Source organism: Mobula birostris, chromosome 27, assembly GCF_030028105.1.
Source record: "Mobula birostris isolate sMobBir1 chromosome 27, sMobBir1.hap1, whole genome shotgun sequence".
NCBI classification, from domain to species: Eukaryota; Metazoa; Chordata; class Chondrichthyes; order Myliobatiformes; family Myliobatidae; genus Mobula; species Mobula birostris.
The window spans coordinates 691,637-709,190 of NC_092396.1; the positions used below are offsets into that span (position 1 = coordinate 691,637).

A 17,554-nucleotide genomic window follows, 5' to 3' on the forward strand; every position below is an offset into this window, starting at 1 on the left:
AGGACAATAGTGGAAAGGTAAGCAGGAGGGAGGAGTAATAGACAGGTGAGAAGAAGTGAAAGATCAAAGTAGGGATCGAGGAAGTGGGGGGAAAATATTGATCACCAGAAGGAGAAATTGATAATCATACCATCAGATTGGAGGGTACCCAGATGGAATACAAGGTATTGTTCCTCCGCCCTGAGGGTGGCCTCATCTTGGCACAAGAGAAGGCCATGGATTGACACACCAGAATGGGAATCGGAATTAAAATGTTTGGCCAGAAGGAAGTCCTACTTCTGGCAGATGGTGTGGAGGTGTTCAATGAAGCGGTCCCCCAATTTACGACAGGTCTCACCAACACCGAGGAGGCTGCACTGGGAGCACCAGTCACAATAGATGACCCCAGCAGATTCACAGGTGTAGTGTTACCTCTCCTGGAAGGACTGACTGGGGCCTGGAACGGAGGTGAGGGAGGAGGTGTATGGGCAGCTGCAGCACTTGCGCCACTTGCAAGGATAAGTGCCTGGAGAGACCTTTGTGAGGAGAGATGAATGGACAAGTGGATTGGAGAGGGAGCGATTCCTGCGGAGGGTAATATGTTGGATGCCAAGTCTGATTTGGTGATGGGGAAGGGAAGAGGAACTCTATCACCATTACAATGATGGGAATATGAGGTGAGTGCAGATGTACAGAAAATGGAGGAGATGCAGGTGAGGGCAGCATCAGTAGTACAGAGAGAGTAACCCCATTCTTTCAGGAAGGAGGACGTCTCCTGGAATGCTAAACCACATCCTGAAAAACAGATGCGATGGAGGCAAAGAAACTGGGAAAAGGGGATGGCATTTTTACAGGTGATAGGGTGGGAAGAGGTATAGTCCAGATAACTATGGGAATCAGTAGGTTTATGAAAGATGTCAGTTGACAGTTTGTATCCAGAGATGGCCCAAGTGAAGATTGGAAGTTAGAGGCAAAATTGATGAAATTGATGAGCTCAGCATGGGTGCATAAAGCCGTGTTAATGCAGTCATCAATGTAGCAGAGATATGAATGTAGATCTCATTTCCTCCTTTTATCATTTTTCTCGCTTTCCTCTTTTGACTCCTTTCTCTTGCTTTGTTCTTCTTTCTGATTTGACTTATGTTTACTTAATCAGGATTAACACAAGGTTTTGATTTGAAATGTCAGCAATTCCTTTCCCCTGCCACAGATAAAACATAGAACATGGAACTATGACAGGGTACCTGGCAAGTACTAAAGATCTGCGCTGATCAACTGGCTGGAGTGTTCACCAGGATCAGGTTGAAATGTACTGGTGCCTAAGAAGAACATGCTAACCTGCCTCAATGACTATCACTCAGTAGTATTTATATCTGCTGTGATGAAGAATTTTGAGAGGCTGAAGATGAAACATATCAACTCCTGCCTGAGAAGCGACTTGGATCTGCTCCAATTTGCCTACCGGCGCAACAGGTCCACGGCAGATGCCATCTCACTGGCCCTTCACTCAACCCTGGACAGCAGAATCAGAATCCGGTTTATTATCACTGGCATGTGACGTGAAATTTGTTAACTTAGCAGCAGCAGTTCAATGCAATACATAATCTAGCAGAGAGAAAAAATAATAAAATAAAAATATTAATAATAAACAAGTAAATCAGTTACAGTATACATATATTGAATAGATTTTGAAAAGTGCAAAGTCAGAAGTACTGTATATTAAAAAAAACGTGAGGTAGTGTCCAAAGATTCAATGTCCATTTCGGAATCGGATGGCAGAGGGGAAGAAGCTGTTCCTGAATGGCTGAGTGTGTGCCGTCAGGCTTCTGTACCTCCTACCTGATGGTGACAGTGAGAGAAGGGCATGCTCTGGGTGCCGGAGGGAGCAAAGGTGCAGACATCAGGGTTCTCTTTATCGACTACAGCTCGGCATTCAAACTATCATCTCCTCGAGCACCATACCTCCTTGTGCAATTGAACCCACGATTTCCTCACTTGCAGACCCCAGTCAGTTCAGAATGGCAAAAACATCTCTTCTACAATGTCCATCAGCACAGGTGCCCCACGAAGCTGTATGCTCAGCACCCTGCTCTACTCACTTTACACTTATGACAGTGTGGCTAAGCACAGCTCCAACGACATGTTTAAATTTACTGACGACGTCACTGTTGTTGGTCAAATTAAAGATAGAGATGAATCAGCATATAGGAGGGAGTTTGAAAACCTGGTTGAGTGGTGCCACAACAACAACCTCACACTCAATGTCAGCAAGACTAAGGAGCAAATTATTGAGCTAAGAGGGAGGAAATTGGAGGTCCAGGAGCCAGACACATCAGCAAATCAGAGGTGGAGAGGGACAGCAACTTTAAGTTCCACAGTGTTATCATTTCAGGGGATCTGTCCTGGGGCCAGTACATAATTGCAGTTAGAAAGAAAACATGGCAGTACCTTTACTTCCTAAAAGTATGAACTGATTCGGCATGTCATCTAAAACTTTGACAAACTTCTGTAGATGAATGGTGAAGCGTATATTCACTGGTATGGAAACACCAATGCCTTTGAATGGAAAATCCTACAAAAAGTGTGGATACAGCCCAGTCCATCACGGGTAAAGTCCTTCCAACCATTGAGCACATCTACACAGAGCGCTGTCATAGGAAAGCCGCATCCATCACGAAGGATCTCCACCACCCAGGCCATGCTGTCTTCTCACTGTTACCATCAGAAAGAAGGTACAGAAGCCTCAGGACTCACACCACCAGGTTCAGAAACTGTTATACTCTTCAACCATCAGGCTCTTGAACCAGTGGGGTAACTTCACTCAACTTCACTCTGCCCATCACTGAGTGTTCCCACAAACTAGTGACTCACTTTCAAGGACTCTTCATCTCATGTTCTCGATATTTACTACTTACTTATGTATTGTTTGTTCGCCCTGTTGAGTGCAATTTTTCATAGATGATAATGTTTCCTGGATTTTCTGAGTATGCCCACAAACAAACTAATCTCAGTTTTATACGGTGACATATATGTACATTGATAATATATTTACCTCAAACTTTAAACTTTGAACAGTACAACAAAACAGACCCTTTGGCCACATCTCTGTGCCAAACACGGTACCAAATTAAATGCACTCTGCCTGCACGTGATCCTTTCCTTTACCTGCTTATTTATGTGTCATTTTAAAAGCCTCTTAGCGCTTATGGTAGCATAGTGGTTAGCGCAATGCTATTACAGCTTTGGGTGTCTAAGTTCAGAGTTCAGTTCTGGTGTCCTCTGTAAGAAAGTTTGTACATTCTTCCCATGTGTGCATGGGTTTCCTCCAGGTGCTCTGGTTTCCTCCCACAGTCCAAAGATGTACTGATTAGTAGGTCATTGGGAGTTGACCTGAGATTAGGCTGGAGGATAAATCGGTGGGATGCTGGGAGGCACAGCTCGGTGGAATCTCTAAAATAAAATAAAAGTCACTATCACATCTGATTCCACCACTACCCCAGGCAGACACTGCTCGACTCAGTTCCTCCAGCACATTGTGTATGGTTCCAGATTCCAGCATCTGCATTCCCTTGTGTCCATATCGTCCTGATGAATCTTCTCTGCACTGTGTGGTGACCAGAACTGGTCACAGTACTTCAAATGTTCTCTTCTGTTTTGTAGTTTTAACATAATATCCCTCCTTTTATATCCTACTGCCCCAACTATGAAGGCAAACATGCCATAAGCCTTCTTCAGCTCCTTATCTCCCTGCATTGCCTCTTTCAGGGAACTATGGTTGAACTTTAATAGCATTAGCATTCCTTACTATCCTACCATTCATTGTGTTTGTCCTACCCTGATTTTCACTTCATTAAGTTCCTCATCTTGCACCTTTCCAAATTAAGTTCCATCCATCAACATTCCACTCAACTTTCTATCTCACCTGTATCCTGCTAAACCTCAAACAACATAAAACATAGAACATTACAGCACAGTCAAGGCCCTTCAGCCCACAATGTGCCGACCTTTTAACCTACTCCAAGATCAACCTGACCCTCCCCCCCACATAACCCTCCAGTTTTCTCTCATCCATGTGCCTATCTAAGAACCTCCTAAACATCCATAAAGTAACTGCCTCTACAACAAACCCCAGCAGTATGCTCTACACACCCACCACTCTTTGTTTAAAAATACTATTTCTGACATCTCCCTTAACTTTCTTCTAGTCACATTAAAATTATGACCCTCGTATTAGTCTTTTCCACCCTGGAAAAATGTCTCTAGCTGTCCACTCAATCTCTGCCCTTCATCATTTTATACAGCTCTCTCAAGTCACCTCTCATCCTCCTTTACTCCAAGGAGAAAAGCACTAGCTCACTCAACCTATCACCCCATGTATGAAAGATGACCAAATTCAGGGGTAAAATTGATAAGTTAAATGATCTGGGCCACCTCCAGGAGCATGTGTGGATATTGGTTGTAAGGTGCACTGGGAAATCCTAGACTTGTGAAGGGCAATATGGAACTAAAAAATATACTTCATTTCACAAAATCAGTATTTAGCAATAAAAATGAAGCTCTAATTCACAGCTCAGGTTTAATATCACTGGCATATGTCAAGAAATACTCTTTTGCGGCAGCAGTACAGTGCAATACATAATTTACAAAATTATAAATTACATTAAAAATAAAAATTAAATTAAATAAGTAGCCAAAAAAGAGCAAGAAAAAAAAAGAAAGAAAATAGTGGGGTAGCGTACCTGGGTTCATTGCCTTTTCATAAATCTAATGGCCGAGGGGAAGAAGCCTGGAACACTGGGTGTGTCTCTTCAGACTCTTGTACCTCCTTCCTGACGGTAACAATGAGAAGAGGGTATGTCCTGGGTGGTGAGGGTCCTCACGGCCACAGGCTAGTGCCCACGATAGAGCTGGCTGAGTTTACAACTTTCTGCAATTTTTTCTGATCTTGTGAATAGCCCTCCACACCAAACAGTGACACAGCCCGTTAGGATGCTCTCCATTGTGCATCTGTAGAGATTTGCAAGTCATTGGTGACATACCAAGTCTCCTTAAACTCCTAATGAAATATGGCCACTGTCATTGTAATTTGGCCCAGGGAAGATCTTCAGAGATGCTGAGACTAGGATTCTGTGATTTAAGAACCTCTACCTCAATTGGTGGTTTTGTCTTTGCAGAGTGTTGAGCTCATCGTTGACAGTCCACAGGCAGCTCACGTGAAAGGATTCACCATTGATCCGGTCCGAGGTGTGGTGGAGGCCGGCAGCACCAAGACCATTACTGTCAGCTGGGCTCCCCCTAGTGGTCATGATGTAAGTCCTTGGGTGTCTCTTCACACAACTGTCCAGCACTGAATGTTATATATCAGGCCTGATGAAGGGTCTCAGCCCAAAACATCGACTATTTATTAATTTCCATAGATGCTGCCTGACTTGCTGAGTTCCTCCAGGGTTTTTGTGTTTCACTCTGCATTCCAGCATCTGCAAGATTTCTGCTGTTTATGATTTGCTGCTGAGTGATCTTATTACCTTTAAAGGTTAAGGAATGTTAAGGAAAGTTAAGAAATTAGTTAAAGTTCCACTCTAATAAATTGAAGTTTTATATTTAACTAAATCTTTTAATAGCAAGTTAAATAGTTTATGTAATATGGTATGTTTTTGTTTTATGTTAAGTGTATCAATGTACAATTTACCAATAAGTGGGCCTTTTATTTGACGATAATCTTGTGAACTATTTGGTGAACTTACAGTCATTGTAATATTATTGTATGTTGCTAGAACTTGAAGACCCAAGATATAGGTAAAAGCTGAATAGATTAGGACTTTATTCCCTGGAGCATAGAATGAGGGGGAATTTCAAGTCAAGTCAAGTCAAGTCGCTTTTATTATCGTTTCAACCGTAACTGCTGGTACAGTACACACTAAAAACGAAACAACGATCCTCCACGACCATGGTGCTACATGAAACAACACAAAACTACACTAGACAATGTGAGACAACACAAAACTGCACTAGACTTCAGGCCTACACGGGACTACGTAAAGTGCACAAAACAGTGCAAGACAGTACAATAATTAATAAACAAGACAATAGGCACAGTAAAGGACAAATTACAATCTAATAATAAATGATGCAAATGTAAACAATGTTTTAGCAGGAATTGAGAAAGAAATGAGCAAAAATTGCAAAGGGACTGTGAAAAGGTTAGAGATTAACAGGTGTTATGTTGCAGAAAAGAGGGAGGAAAGAAAAGAGAGAACAAAAGGGAAGTATATGTCTATTACAGTGGGGGAGATTAAGGGACAGAAGGGATGGCAGTGCCAAGTAAAGAAAGGGAATTAAGAACAAATTAATAAAGGGTGACTCATGAAGTGGAAAACATGTGGAGCAGGTTCATTTCCTGAAATTGTTATATGTGGAGTCAGGAAGGAAAGAGATGTTGTAACATCTCAGGTTGGAGGAGCAACACCTCATACTCCATTTAGGTAGCCTCCGACCTGATGACATGAACATTTTAATTCCTATCCCCATTCCAACAGATCAGTCCATGGCCTCCACTTCTGCCACAATGAGGCTACTCTCAGGTTAGAGGAACAATACCTCATATTCTGCTTGGGAGTCTCCAACCCGATGGCATAAATATCGATTTCTCTAACTTCTGATCATTTCCCCTCCCCACCTCCCTCTTCTTCAATTCCCCACTCTGTCCTCTTACCTCAACTCCTTACCTGCCTATCACCTCCCCAAGTCCCTTCCTCCTTCTCTTTCTTCCATGGCCCCCTCCTCTCCTATCAGATTACTTCTTCTCTATCCCTTTGCTTTTTCCACCCATCATCTCCCAGCTTCTTACTGCATCCCCCCCCCTCTTGCCCTCCCACTTGGCTTCACCTATCACCCGGCTTGTCGTCCTCCCCTTCCACCACTTTCTTATTCTGGCATCTTTCCTCTTCCATTCCAGTCCTGGTGAAGGGTCTCAGCCAGAAACATTGCCTGTTTATTCATTTCCATAGATGCCGCCTGACCTGCTGGGTTCCTCCAGCATTTTGTGTGTTTCTCTGGATTTCCAACATCTACAGAATCTCTTGTGTTTATGCTGTAACATTCCCATATCCAACATAAAGTGCTGTTCCTGATGATGTTCTGCTTTATGGAATAGGGTAGTGGGTTGTCTGGGAATAAAAAGTCCAAGTCCCATTAGGCTGAAAATTGAAAGTGAGATGTGTCTGGAAAATTTACTTGCTGGGACTGGAATGGGAAGTAGAATTAAAATGGGTGGCCACTGGGAAAGCCTGCCTTTATGGAAGATGGAGTGAAGATATTGAACCATGTCCTCCCCTACTGTCACGATGAGGCCATCCTCGGGTTGGAGGAGCAACAGTATGGGTAGTCTCCAACCTGACAGCATGAACATTGATTTCTCCAACTTCCAGTAATTTAGACCCCAAGCAGTCCTTCCAGGTGTGGCAAAATTTCACCTGCAGATCTGCAGGAGTCATCTGTTGTATCCGGTGCTCCTGATGCAGCCTCCTCTACACTAGTTTAATGGTTCCGTTTAATATCCGAGAATATCGGACCCTGGTCAGACCCCACGTGGAGTACTGTGTTCAGTTCTGGTTGCCTCACTACAGGAAGGATGTGGAAAACATAGAAAGGGTGCACAGGGGATTTACAAGGATGTTGCCTGGATTGGGGAACATGCCTTATGAGAATAGGTTGAGTGAATTCAGCCTTTTCTCCTTGGAGCATTGGAGGATGAGAGGTGACCTGATAGAAGTGTATAAGATGATGAGAGGCATTGATTGTGTGGATAGGCAGAGGCTTTTTCCCAGGGCTGAACTAGCTAACATGAGAGGGCACAGTTTTAAGGTGCTTGGAAATAGGTGCAGAGATGTTGGGGTAAATTTTTAACGCAGAGAGTGGTGAGTGCATGGAATGGGCTGCTGGCAACAGTGGTGGAAGCGGATACAATAGGGTCTTTTAAGAGACTCTTAGATAGCTACATTGGAGCTTAGAAAAGTAGAGGACTATGGGTAACCCTAGGTAATTTCTAAAGTAAGTATGTGTTTAGCACTGCATTGTGGGCTGAAGGGCCTGTATTGTGCTGTAGGTTTTCTGTTTTCTACCCCTCCATCTTTTTTTCCAATTTCCCATTCTGTCTCCCATTTTACTCATTCTCTTCTGCCCACTTGCCCATCACCTCCCTCAGTGTCCCCTTCTCCCATCACTGACTTTTCTCTCCTATCGGTTTTCTTCTTCAGCCATTTACCTCTTCCACCTATCATCTCCCAGCTTCTTACTTCATCCCCCTCCCCCACCCACTCACCTACCCCCTCACCAGCTTTTACCTATCACCTGCCAACATGTCCTCCTTTCCCTCCTCCTACCTTCCTATTCCGACTTCTGCCTCCTTCCTGCCCATCCTTGATGAAGGCCTAAAATATCAATGTTTATTCCCTCCATAGATGCAGCCTGACCTGCTGAGTTCCTCCAACAATTTGTGTGCATTGCTCAAGATTTCCAGAATCTGCAGAATCTCTTGTGGAGCAGACTTAATGGGCCAAATATCCTAATGCTGCTCCTCTATCTTACAGTCTTGTGGTGCCACGGTGGCATAGCGGTTAATGCAAGGTTATTAGAGCTCAGGGCGTCGGAGTTTAGAGTTTATTTCCAACACTGTCTGTAAAGAGCTTGTACATCTTCCCTGTGAACACATGCCTTTCCTCCAGGTTGTCCAGTTTCCTCCCACAGTCTAAAGACATTTCCGTTAGTCGGTTAACTGGTCATTGTCAATTGTCCCGTGATGAGGCTGGGGTTAAATTGGTGGGTTGTAGGCGGCGCAATGCCATGCGCTGGAAGGGCCTGTTCCATACTGTATCGCTAAATAAAAAAATAAGTAAAATAAAACAGGAAGCTAGATAAGTTTCATCAAAACTTTTGACTAGCCATGTTACAATACCTAAGAATAATAATTTGCTAAAGAAATACAATTTTGACATGGCTTTTTCAATCCAATTCATATTACCATTTCTAATATCTTTGAAAGAAAGCTGTAGTATGGCGGCTTTCTGTCATGCTCAATGATGGCAGGAAACCTGTGTGGGAGAGTTTTTAAAGTGGAAAAGTCATTGCACTGGGGCAGTTTCACTCTGTTGACCTCGGAAGTCTGGGTCCAGTGATATGAGTGGTCTGGGTTCTTCCTTGGATGACCATTCCTCCTTCTGTACCTGGTCACGCCCTTCACTCCTAGGCATGTCCCCATCTCTCCAGGGTACGAGGCCCGCAAGTTAGCCCCTCCTGGTTTAGCCCGCCTGTCGAAGCGGTGTGGCCACTGTCACATGCAAACAGCTACTTGTCCACCAGGTCCAAAGCTGAGTGAGCTTCTCCAGAATGCACATGACGAGCCCCTTCACCAGAGGAGCTACACCCTCCCGGACACTCAATACATAACGCTAGTGTAGTGTAGTTTTAAGGGCACATCAATAACATTCTGACATGACTGATTTTAAGTAGGACTTTTTTAAATTTGCTTTCTAGGCACTTCAGATAATCTCAGCCACCGTTAAAATGACCATCAAAGGTGACATCACAGAGAACTACCAGATCATTTTGATGGCCATGGTTGTCACCACTTAACGCGAAGAACTGGAAGGAATTGTTGAGAATGCTTCCTGGATATATGAAATTTATACATTGTAGAAATGTCTGATTAATTTAGAATCCAATGTTTATTTTAATGAGTTGGAACCAGACTAAAACAAAGCATTGTGTACTGACCTAACTTAGCACCGATATTTGTTTGTGTTGCAACCCTCCCATGATGAGGAAGTTCTTTAAGTAAAGTCTTTGCAATTCTAAATGTGTTCTGAAGTTTGTGTTCACATTATCAGGCCTACTCCTGCTGACAACTACCAGCCTGCATATACAGCCTCCTCCCAGTCTCCACCCAGCTAGTAGGATTCACCTGCCATTTATTCCAGATTCAATACCTGCAGCCTATTTAACTCCAGTTCTCATCCACAGTCCTCGTACACTCATCGAACCGGTCGGCCTCAACCAGTTTCTCTGAGCTTTCACTCTCCCTACCTAAAGTTTACCTTGTTGTCTATTGTGTTTAGTTTCTGGTCTCACTTATTTTGTGACTTGTTATTTTGAAGACTCATATTTAAGTTATTTTTCACGGCTAACTCATCTCCACTGCTCTGCTTCTGGGTTAAGCCTCCTCTACATTTCCTGACACACATTTGAAATATTTTAAGGAGCTCTCTAATACATTAAGTCCTGTACTTTTGGGTCAAGCCTCCTGTCACGGTGTGCGCTGGCAATATTGGAACCCAAGTACAGAGGACGGACAGACCCTGATGTGGAGATGGCGATGAGAGTTTATTCATAATAAATCTAAAAGAACATCAGTGGCTCAAACAAGCAACACTACGAGAAGTAACATCCTCAGAACGAGGACCCCACAATTAGGGCAGATTGAGCATCCGTTAAACAATACAGGTAACATGGAATCCCTCAGCCTATCAGACTTAACAAGCATAAACAGAAGGCTCCAGCAGACTGCATTCCAAAGTGCAAGTAGCTCAAGAAAAACATAAGGAATTCTAAATCATTAACCACTCTCCTTAAGCAATATTCCCACCGCTTTCTGTAAGGAGTTTGTTTTTCCCATGACCACATGGATTTTCTCCAGGTGCTCCAGTTTCTTCCCACAGTCCAGGGACACACTGGTTGGTAGGTTAATTGGTCTTTGTAAATAGTCCCGTAATTAGGCCGGGTTAAATCGGGGGTCGCTGGGCAGTGTGGCTCGAAGGGCTGGAAGGGCCTGTTCCACACTCTATCTCAATAAAAATAAATTAACTAATTCAAATGCTCTAAAAACCTCGGAGCCCAATGCTTCCCAGCACTCCACACAGGCCTGAAGAACTCATTATACCTCCTCTACATTTCCTGACGCATACTGAATTATTTGTCTGCTTTTGTAACCAGTTATTCTTACCAAAGTATATTTTAAGGAGCTCTCTCATACATTAACTCCTGAACTTCTTGGTGGTTCTGTACCAACCACTTGTATCAACCCAGATGTTCTAGTGAGCAGCCGTTGGTTAGGGTGACACTGTCTTGTGCTTTAATGATAAAATTATTTGCAAATGTGTTAGTCAAAACTGGCAAGGATCAAAATTTGCTTAATACAACATGAAACATAGAACACTACATCACAGGAACAGAATTCAAGATTCACGATTGTTTAATACCATTTCCAGCACACAAATGTAAAGGAGAACAAAATAATTATTACTCCAGATCCAGTGCAACACAAAAAATGTCTGCTTGCATTTACCCTATGTATGTCCCTTATAAATTTGTATAACTCTATCACATCTCCCTTCATTCTTCGACATTCTCAGAAATGGAGTCCTAACCTATTCAACCTTTCCCTATAAATGAGGTCCTCAATTTCTGGTGATACTCTTGTAAATTTTCTCTGAACTCTTTCAATCTGACTGACATCTTTCCTGTAGGTAGGTGACCAAAACTGCACACAATACTCCAAATTGGGCCTCACCAATATCTTATACAACCTTAACATAACATCCCATCTCTTGTAACTCAATACTGTGATTTATGAAGGCCAATGTGTCAAAAGCTTTCTTTACAACCCTATCTACCTATGCATCCACTTTCAAGGAATTATGGATCTGAATCCCCATAATACTATGTTCTACTGCACTCCTCAGTGTCCTACCACTCACCATGTAAGTCCTACCCTGGTATGTCCTCCCAAGGTGCAACACCTCGCACTTGTCTGCATTAAATTCCATCTGCCATCTTTCAGCCCATTTTACCAACTGGACAAGATGCCACTGCAAGTTTTGATAGTCTTCCTCGCTGCTCAGCACACCCCCAATCTCGGTGTCATCTGAAATTTTGCTGATCCAATTTACCACATCATCACATCAAAATGTTTCTGTTTACTTACTTTGTCAATGATTACAGTATTACAGAATATTTTTGTTGTTAAATAGTGAATATAATCAAGTTAGAGATGGAGGTTAGATTCACTTTGACCATATTTCACATGTTTATTTAAAGACTCTATGACCTCTATTTGAGAACTTGTTGCAGAAATAACTCCATGACAATGATGTAAATTTCCACATTGAAGTTCTGTGTTCACTTATCAATCCATTGATCGGTCTTTTACTGGATGTTTCCTCAGGCAACAATGTCCCTGGACAAGTTCAAGTGGAAAGGTCAGGTACTGATTTATACAAGTGATTCAGTTTGGAATTTAAGGGTGCAGGAACATGACCTTATCAGGTTCTGATTTTAGAAAACTAGGCAGTTGTTAACCATTAAGGACTATGCTATATGGGTCAGCTTGTGGTTTAATTAATTCAAGCGTAATACTAATCCTTTAAAACCTTCCACCCATCCTTGCAGTAAAGGGAAATTGTAAATGAAGTGAATTCAAGGGAGACAGATCCCATTGGTGGACACAGAGCACAGATTATAAAGTGATTGGCAAAGGACCCTGAAGTAATGTGAGGAGAAACCTGGTCTTGCTGTAACCAGTGCTGGTCTGGAACGCACTGCCCAAGAGAGTGGTGGAAGCAGATACAATTGTGGCTTTCAACAAAGACCTGAAGGGAAAATGTTTGGGAAGGAGCCAGAAATGTGACAGAAGGTAGTGTGGCCTCACTGGCTGTGTATCTTCTTACTATGATGGTCCTAGGATTGTGTAATTCTAAATTATAGGTGGAGTTTCAACATTATGTTAGCTCAATAGAATGGAGATACATATTGTAACTGACCACTGAATTGGATTAAACTCACCAATTAAGAGCTTGATTTAGAGGAATAGCATTTAAATTATGCTTCACTTTATTTGATTTATGATTGTTTATAATAAAATGCAACAGTGGCAGTAACACTGAGAGTAGAGGGATTGTGGGTAGTTCAAGAAAAATTGTCTTTGAGGAATCAAAGGAGTTTGTGGACGTTGCACAGACTCAGAGGTCTGCAAATCCACGAGCCCACTGGAGGCCAAAGAAGATGGCCTGTCCTGGGGTTAGAGGACTGTGTATATGTGTGGATGGATGGGTGGGAGGGAGGAACAGAGCTTGTTTTGTTGCTCGTTGTGCTTTGTGTTGTTGACAGAATACTGTGGTGTCACACCTCGCTACCAGAGGTGGGTAAGGGTGCTCAACAAGGGTCTCCAGTTGGAAAAAACACAGATTGTAAGCCGCAACAGCACATTAGTGCAAAGGGGTTATACTTAGCACTGGGGGAAAAGGTGTAAAATCTGCCCAAATGTTTTTAAAAAATAAAAATTTACAATTAGACAAATGAAAAACCAACAAGTATGTACATAAATTTACAAACATACAGAGACTTTCTCCACAACACTTTAACCTTCCAATATAACTACTTACTAGCCGTCAACTTCAACCTCCACATCTCTCTCGCAAAGCCAGATTGAGTGTTTAAGTCTGCTTCCACCTGGCCGAAATTCTGCTGTTAGTCAGGGGTGGGGTGGAGGGTTAAAAATGTGACCAGACCATAATAATAATTTCAGGTGCAGAATTGGAACATTTTAAACAGGGATTCTAACATCCTCCAGTTTTATTCCACAGTTAAACCCATAGATCAGTATCCACATGCTCAGATGAACACAAAAGAATAATGCCTCCCCACCAGTGGTGTTGCCTGCATAAGCTGTAGTTCACCTGCCCGCTAACACAGGCACTATTTTAGGATGCCCCAAACTGGTGCTCGTGTCTTTTGGGACCATTCTGCTGTCTTCAAACCAATGTAACAGTGTGAGTTAAAATAAATGAAACTGTTTGGAATGCCTGGGACTATTTCTGATAGCTTTGACCTTGTCAACCAGTGGCTGAACTAGTCCTTGCCCTAGCTGATAGCTCAGCACGGGCCCAGTCACACTTCCGGATGTTCAGTGTCAAGCCAGCGGCTGCAATCTTCTTCAGGTGCTCAAGGTGCTTCAGGTGTCCTCCCAGCTGCTGCTGAAGATGATCACATCATCCAGGTTGGCCGCAAAATGCTTCGCATATCTCCTGAGCACATGGTCAATCAGCCATTGGAAGGTTGCTGGGGCTCCATGCAGCTCGAACAGCATGACAGTGAAATGAAAGAGGCCAAGGCAAGTGCCGGATGCAGTATATATGAGAGTTTTTTGCCAGCGGGATCTGACAATAACCCTTGCAAGAGGTCAAGGGTTGTTATAAATTTGGCAGAGTTGGCACCAGAATGTGTGATGACGCTTGTGAGCAGCCCTGAGCACATCTTTGTGTGTGTTAGTTGTTACTACAAATGGCACATTTCACTGAGTGTTTTGATGTACATGGGATAAATAAATAAATCTGAATCTGGATCTGAACTTGTTCAGATTTGAGTTATTTCGGGTGATGTGAGCTTATGTCATTTGAAAGAGACGGGGTTATGTATCCATTACATATTTCTTTCCTATGGTTGAAAGAGTTAATTCAACTAAAATCATTATGGTAACAACTCGATAAAACACAATTTAACTTCCCATACAGGTTACTACAAACAGTGAACCTTGGGGTCAGTCCAACACTCCAATGTTAATAACTTTTGCTGTTGGCAACAGGTTGAGCTGCTGCAGGTTTGGTATCATTGATAGGACATTCAGGTGATAGACTGTGACCGTAAACCCAGCTTCACAGTCTGGGCATATACTCCAAGCCTTCAGGTAGCAATGTCAGACATTAAAATAAATACTTAAGGAATTTAACATGCTTACCCAGTGTTACATAGGGTTAAAATTAGAAAGCAAGTCTAACAAATGGTGCAAGTGATTATCTTTCACATTTTTCTTGTGACTTCAAGATCCTGTTGGAGATTGGTATTGTAGAATACTGTAAATATGGTTCACTGGTTCATTGGTGAGACCGACGATGGCGGAGCAGGCTGACCTCAGTTGTAGCGCAGACCAGGCCCTCATGCTGCAGGGTCACCTGTCCAGGAGAGGAGATGCCGGAAGCTGTGTGGCGTGGCAGGTGTCCATGTTGGGTTGGGGCTGGCCCCTCCTGTCAGTACTCACCTCCAGCTCACTCAGCTGAAAAACAAGCTGGATTGCACTCACCTGCGGCTGCACTAGGCTAATGCTTGTTCTTGCTGACAACATCCCATACACCACCAATCTACAGAACATGACAGGCAGGGACTTAGGCTATAAGATTATTATTTTTGTATGACTGTATGTTCACTGCTATCGTAATTATACTCTATATGCATTGTGTTGTGTGGGGCTGTTGGTACTGTGTTTTGCACCTTGGCCATTAGAGATTTCGCTATATTCATGGGGATTCATGCATGACTGAATGACAAACTTGAACTTCAGTATTGCAGACACTGGAAGTTAAATCAGGAAATGGTGGAAAAGGTTTGCAGGACAAGTAACATCAGGAGAGGGAGAGATGAAGTTATCCATTCAACCCAACCAGTGTCGATCAGGAAATGGAGAGATGTAGTTATCCGTTCAACCAACCAATATCCATGAAGAGAGAGGGAGTCTGAGTTATCCATTCAATCAATGTCCATCAGGAGAGGGAGAGATGGAGTTATTCATTCAACTGACCAATGTCCATCAGGATAGGCACAGACAGAGTTTTCTATTCAACTGACAGATGTCCATGAGGAGAACGAGAGATGGAGTTATCCATTTAACCAACTAATATCCATCAGAAGGGGAAGATACAAAGTTATCTGTTCAACCATTGTCCATCAGGAGGGGGAGAATCAGTGTTATCCATCCAACCCAACCAATGACCATCAGGAGAGGGAGAGACAGAGTTATCGATTCAATCAACGTCCATTAGGAGAAGGAGATATGAAGTCTGTTCAACCAATATCCTCAGGAGAGAGAGGGAGTTATCTATTCAACCATTGTTCTTCAGGAGAGGGAGAAACAGAATAATGCATTCAACAGACTAATGTCCATCAGGAGAGGGAAAGATGGAGTTATCCATTCAACCCAACCAATGTTTGTCAGAAAGGCAGAGACAGGGTTATCCATTCAAGCCAACCAATGTCTATCAGCAGAGGGAGAGATAGAAACATAGAAAACCTACAGCACAATACTGGCTCTTTGGCCCACAATGCTGTGCCAAACATGTACTTACTTTAGAAATTACCTAGGGTTACCCATAGCCCTCTATTTTTCTAAGCTCCATGTACCTATCCAGGAGTCTTTTAAAAGACCCTATCGTAGAGGCCTCCACCACCGTTGCTGGCAGCCCATTCCACACACTCACCATCCTCTTGCGTAAAAATACTTACCCCGTCATCTCCTCTGTACCTACTTCCTTGGATGGAGATATCCATTCAAGCTAACCAATGTCCATCAGGACAGGGGGAGACAAAGTTATCCATACAAACCAACGTCCATCAGTTCACTTCTTCTTAAGCCCTTCACCCTTACTGGGGCATGGGCCGGCTCCAGCAGCTCACCAGAATCCTCTGAGCTGGGACGATAGAAGGTTGATCAGCGCTGTGGCTTCCAATTATCACACAATTTCATATATCTCTAGGGTAGATCCTTCCAGGGATAACGTCTTTGGAGTTTCTGTTGGCAATTTTGTAGCACTGGGTTTTTATGGGATAGAGTTGCTGGCCCCATGCCTGCCTCTCCTCCTTCACAACTAGTCTTGGGACCATCTATGACGGACTTCCATCAGCTCACTAATATTTTATAAAGTTTTCAACAGATTAAGCACTTTTGTGCAGACTAGATGGGCCAAAGAGCCTATTTCTGTGTTGTAGAGTTCTATGACTCAGTGACTTCTTGTCCAATAGTGAATTGCAGGGATCATCACTGACCTGAGACAGGGAAACAGGCAGTTTATGAGCGGGGATGATAACTGAAAAAGCAGTTTTCTATTTGAATGTCGTCTTTACACCCCTTTCAAAATGTTCAGAAGCACTAAGCTCATGGAATCACAGATCTAATTTACTTTGCTACAGGTTCCTTATTGTTGTCATAGTCATGGGGGGTGGGGTTGGGGTGGGAGGGGAGGTGTACTGGAAATAAGCTCCCACTACCTATTAAATGCTCCTAATGGTGTGCATCTCAGATAGCCTCTATCAACAGGTCCAGCTCCCGGCCTTCATGTGTGGCTTAGCTTCTAAGCCCAGCAGAACCATTCCTACTGACGGAAGAATGGGCAAAAGTGGGTTACTGGTGCCTAAAACTAGTTGCTCCAGGCGGATGGGGCTCATCAGCTGTGGTTGGCAGCTCACCTAGGAAAACTCTGATCTCAAATCTCTGCTGCCTTAAGGCTATACCAATCATGAGAAAGGCTTTCAGTAATAAACCCCGAGAAAAAAATCCAGAGCTGAAGGCCTAAATTGAGTTTAACACTGTCTGGAAACTCCTGCAACACTGCCGGTGCCAGATTGTATTGGTCCTTGCCATTCCTTTGGATTCATCAGCTGCATAGAGACGGGGGTCTGCTGCGTGGGCAACAGCTTGCTCTCCATATCGTACCGCCTTGCATATGACAGCTAGGACACAACATCATGGTCGAGCTCA

General features: G+C 43.2%; 2 protein-coding genes across 2 annotated transcripts in view; both read left to right on the forward strand.

Moving 5' to 3' along the window:
* The window catches only part of cfap74 (cilia and flagella associated protein 74), a 404,620-nt gene extending 394,848 nt beyond the window's left edge, over window positions 1-9,772 (forward strand). Inside the window, exons 39-40 of the mRNA XM_072244753.1 lie at window positions 5,154-5,288; window positions 9,511-9,772. Coding sequence (XP_072100854.1) covers window positions 5,154-5,288; window positions 9,511-9,609 — 234 coding nt within the window. The 3' untranslated portion in view covers window positions 9,610-9,772. The remainder of the gene's footprint in view (window positions 1-5,153; window positions 5,289-9,510) is intronic.
* A 2,743-nt stretch (window positions 9,773-12,515) lies between these two features.
* LOC140188527 (transmembrane protein 52-like) overlaps window positions 12,516-17,554 on the forward strand; it is a 64,998-nt gene continuing 59,959 nt past the window's right edge. Inside the window, exon 1 of the mRNA XM_072244893.1 lies at window positions 12,516-12,664. The gene's annotated coding sequence lies outside the window, so the exon portion shown is untranslated. The remainder of the gene's footprint in view (window positions 12,665-17,554) is intronic.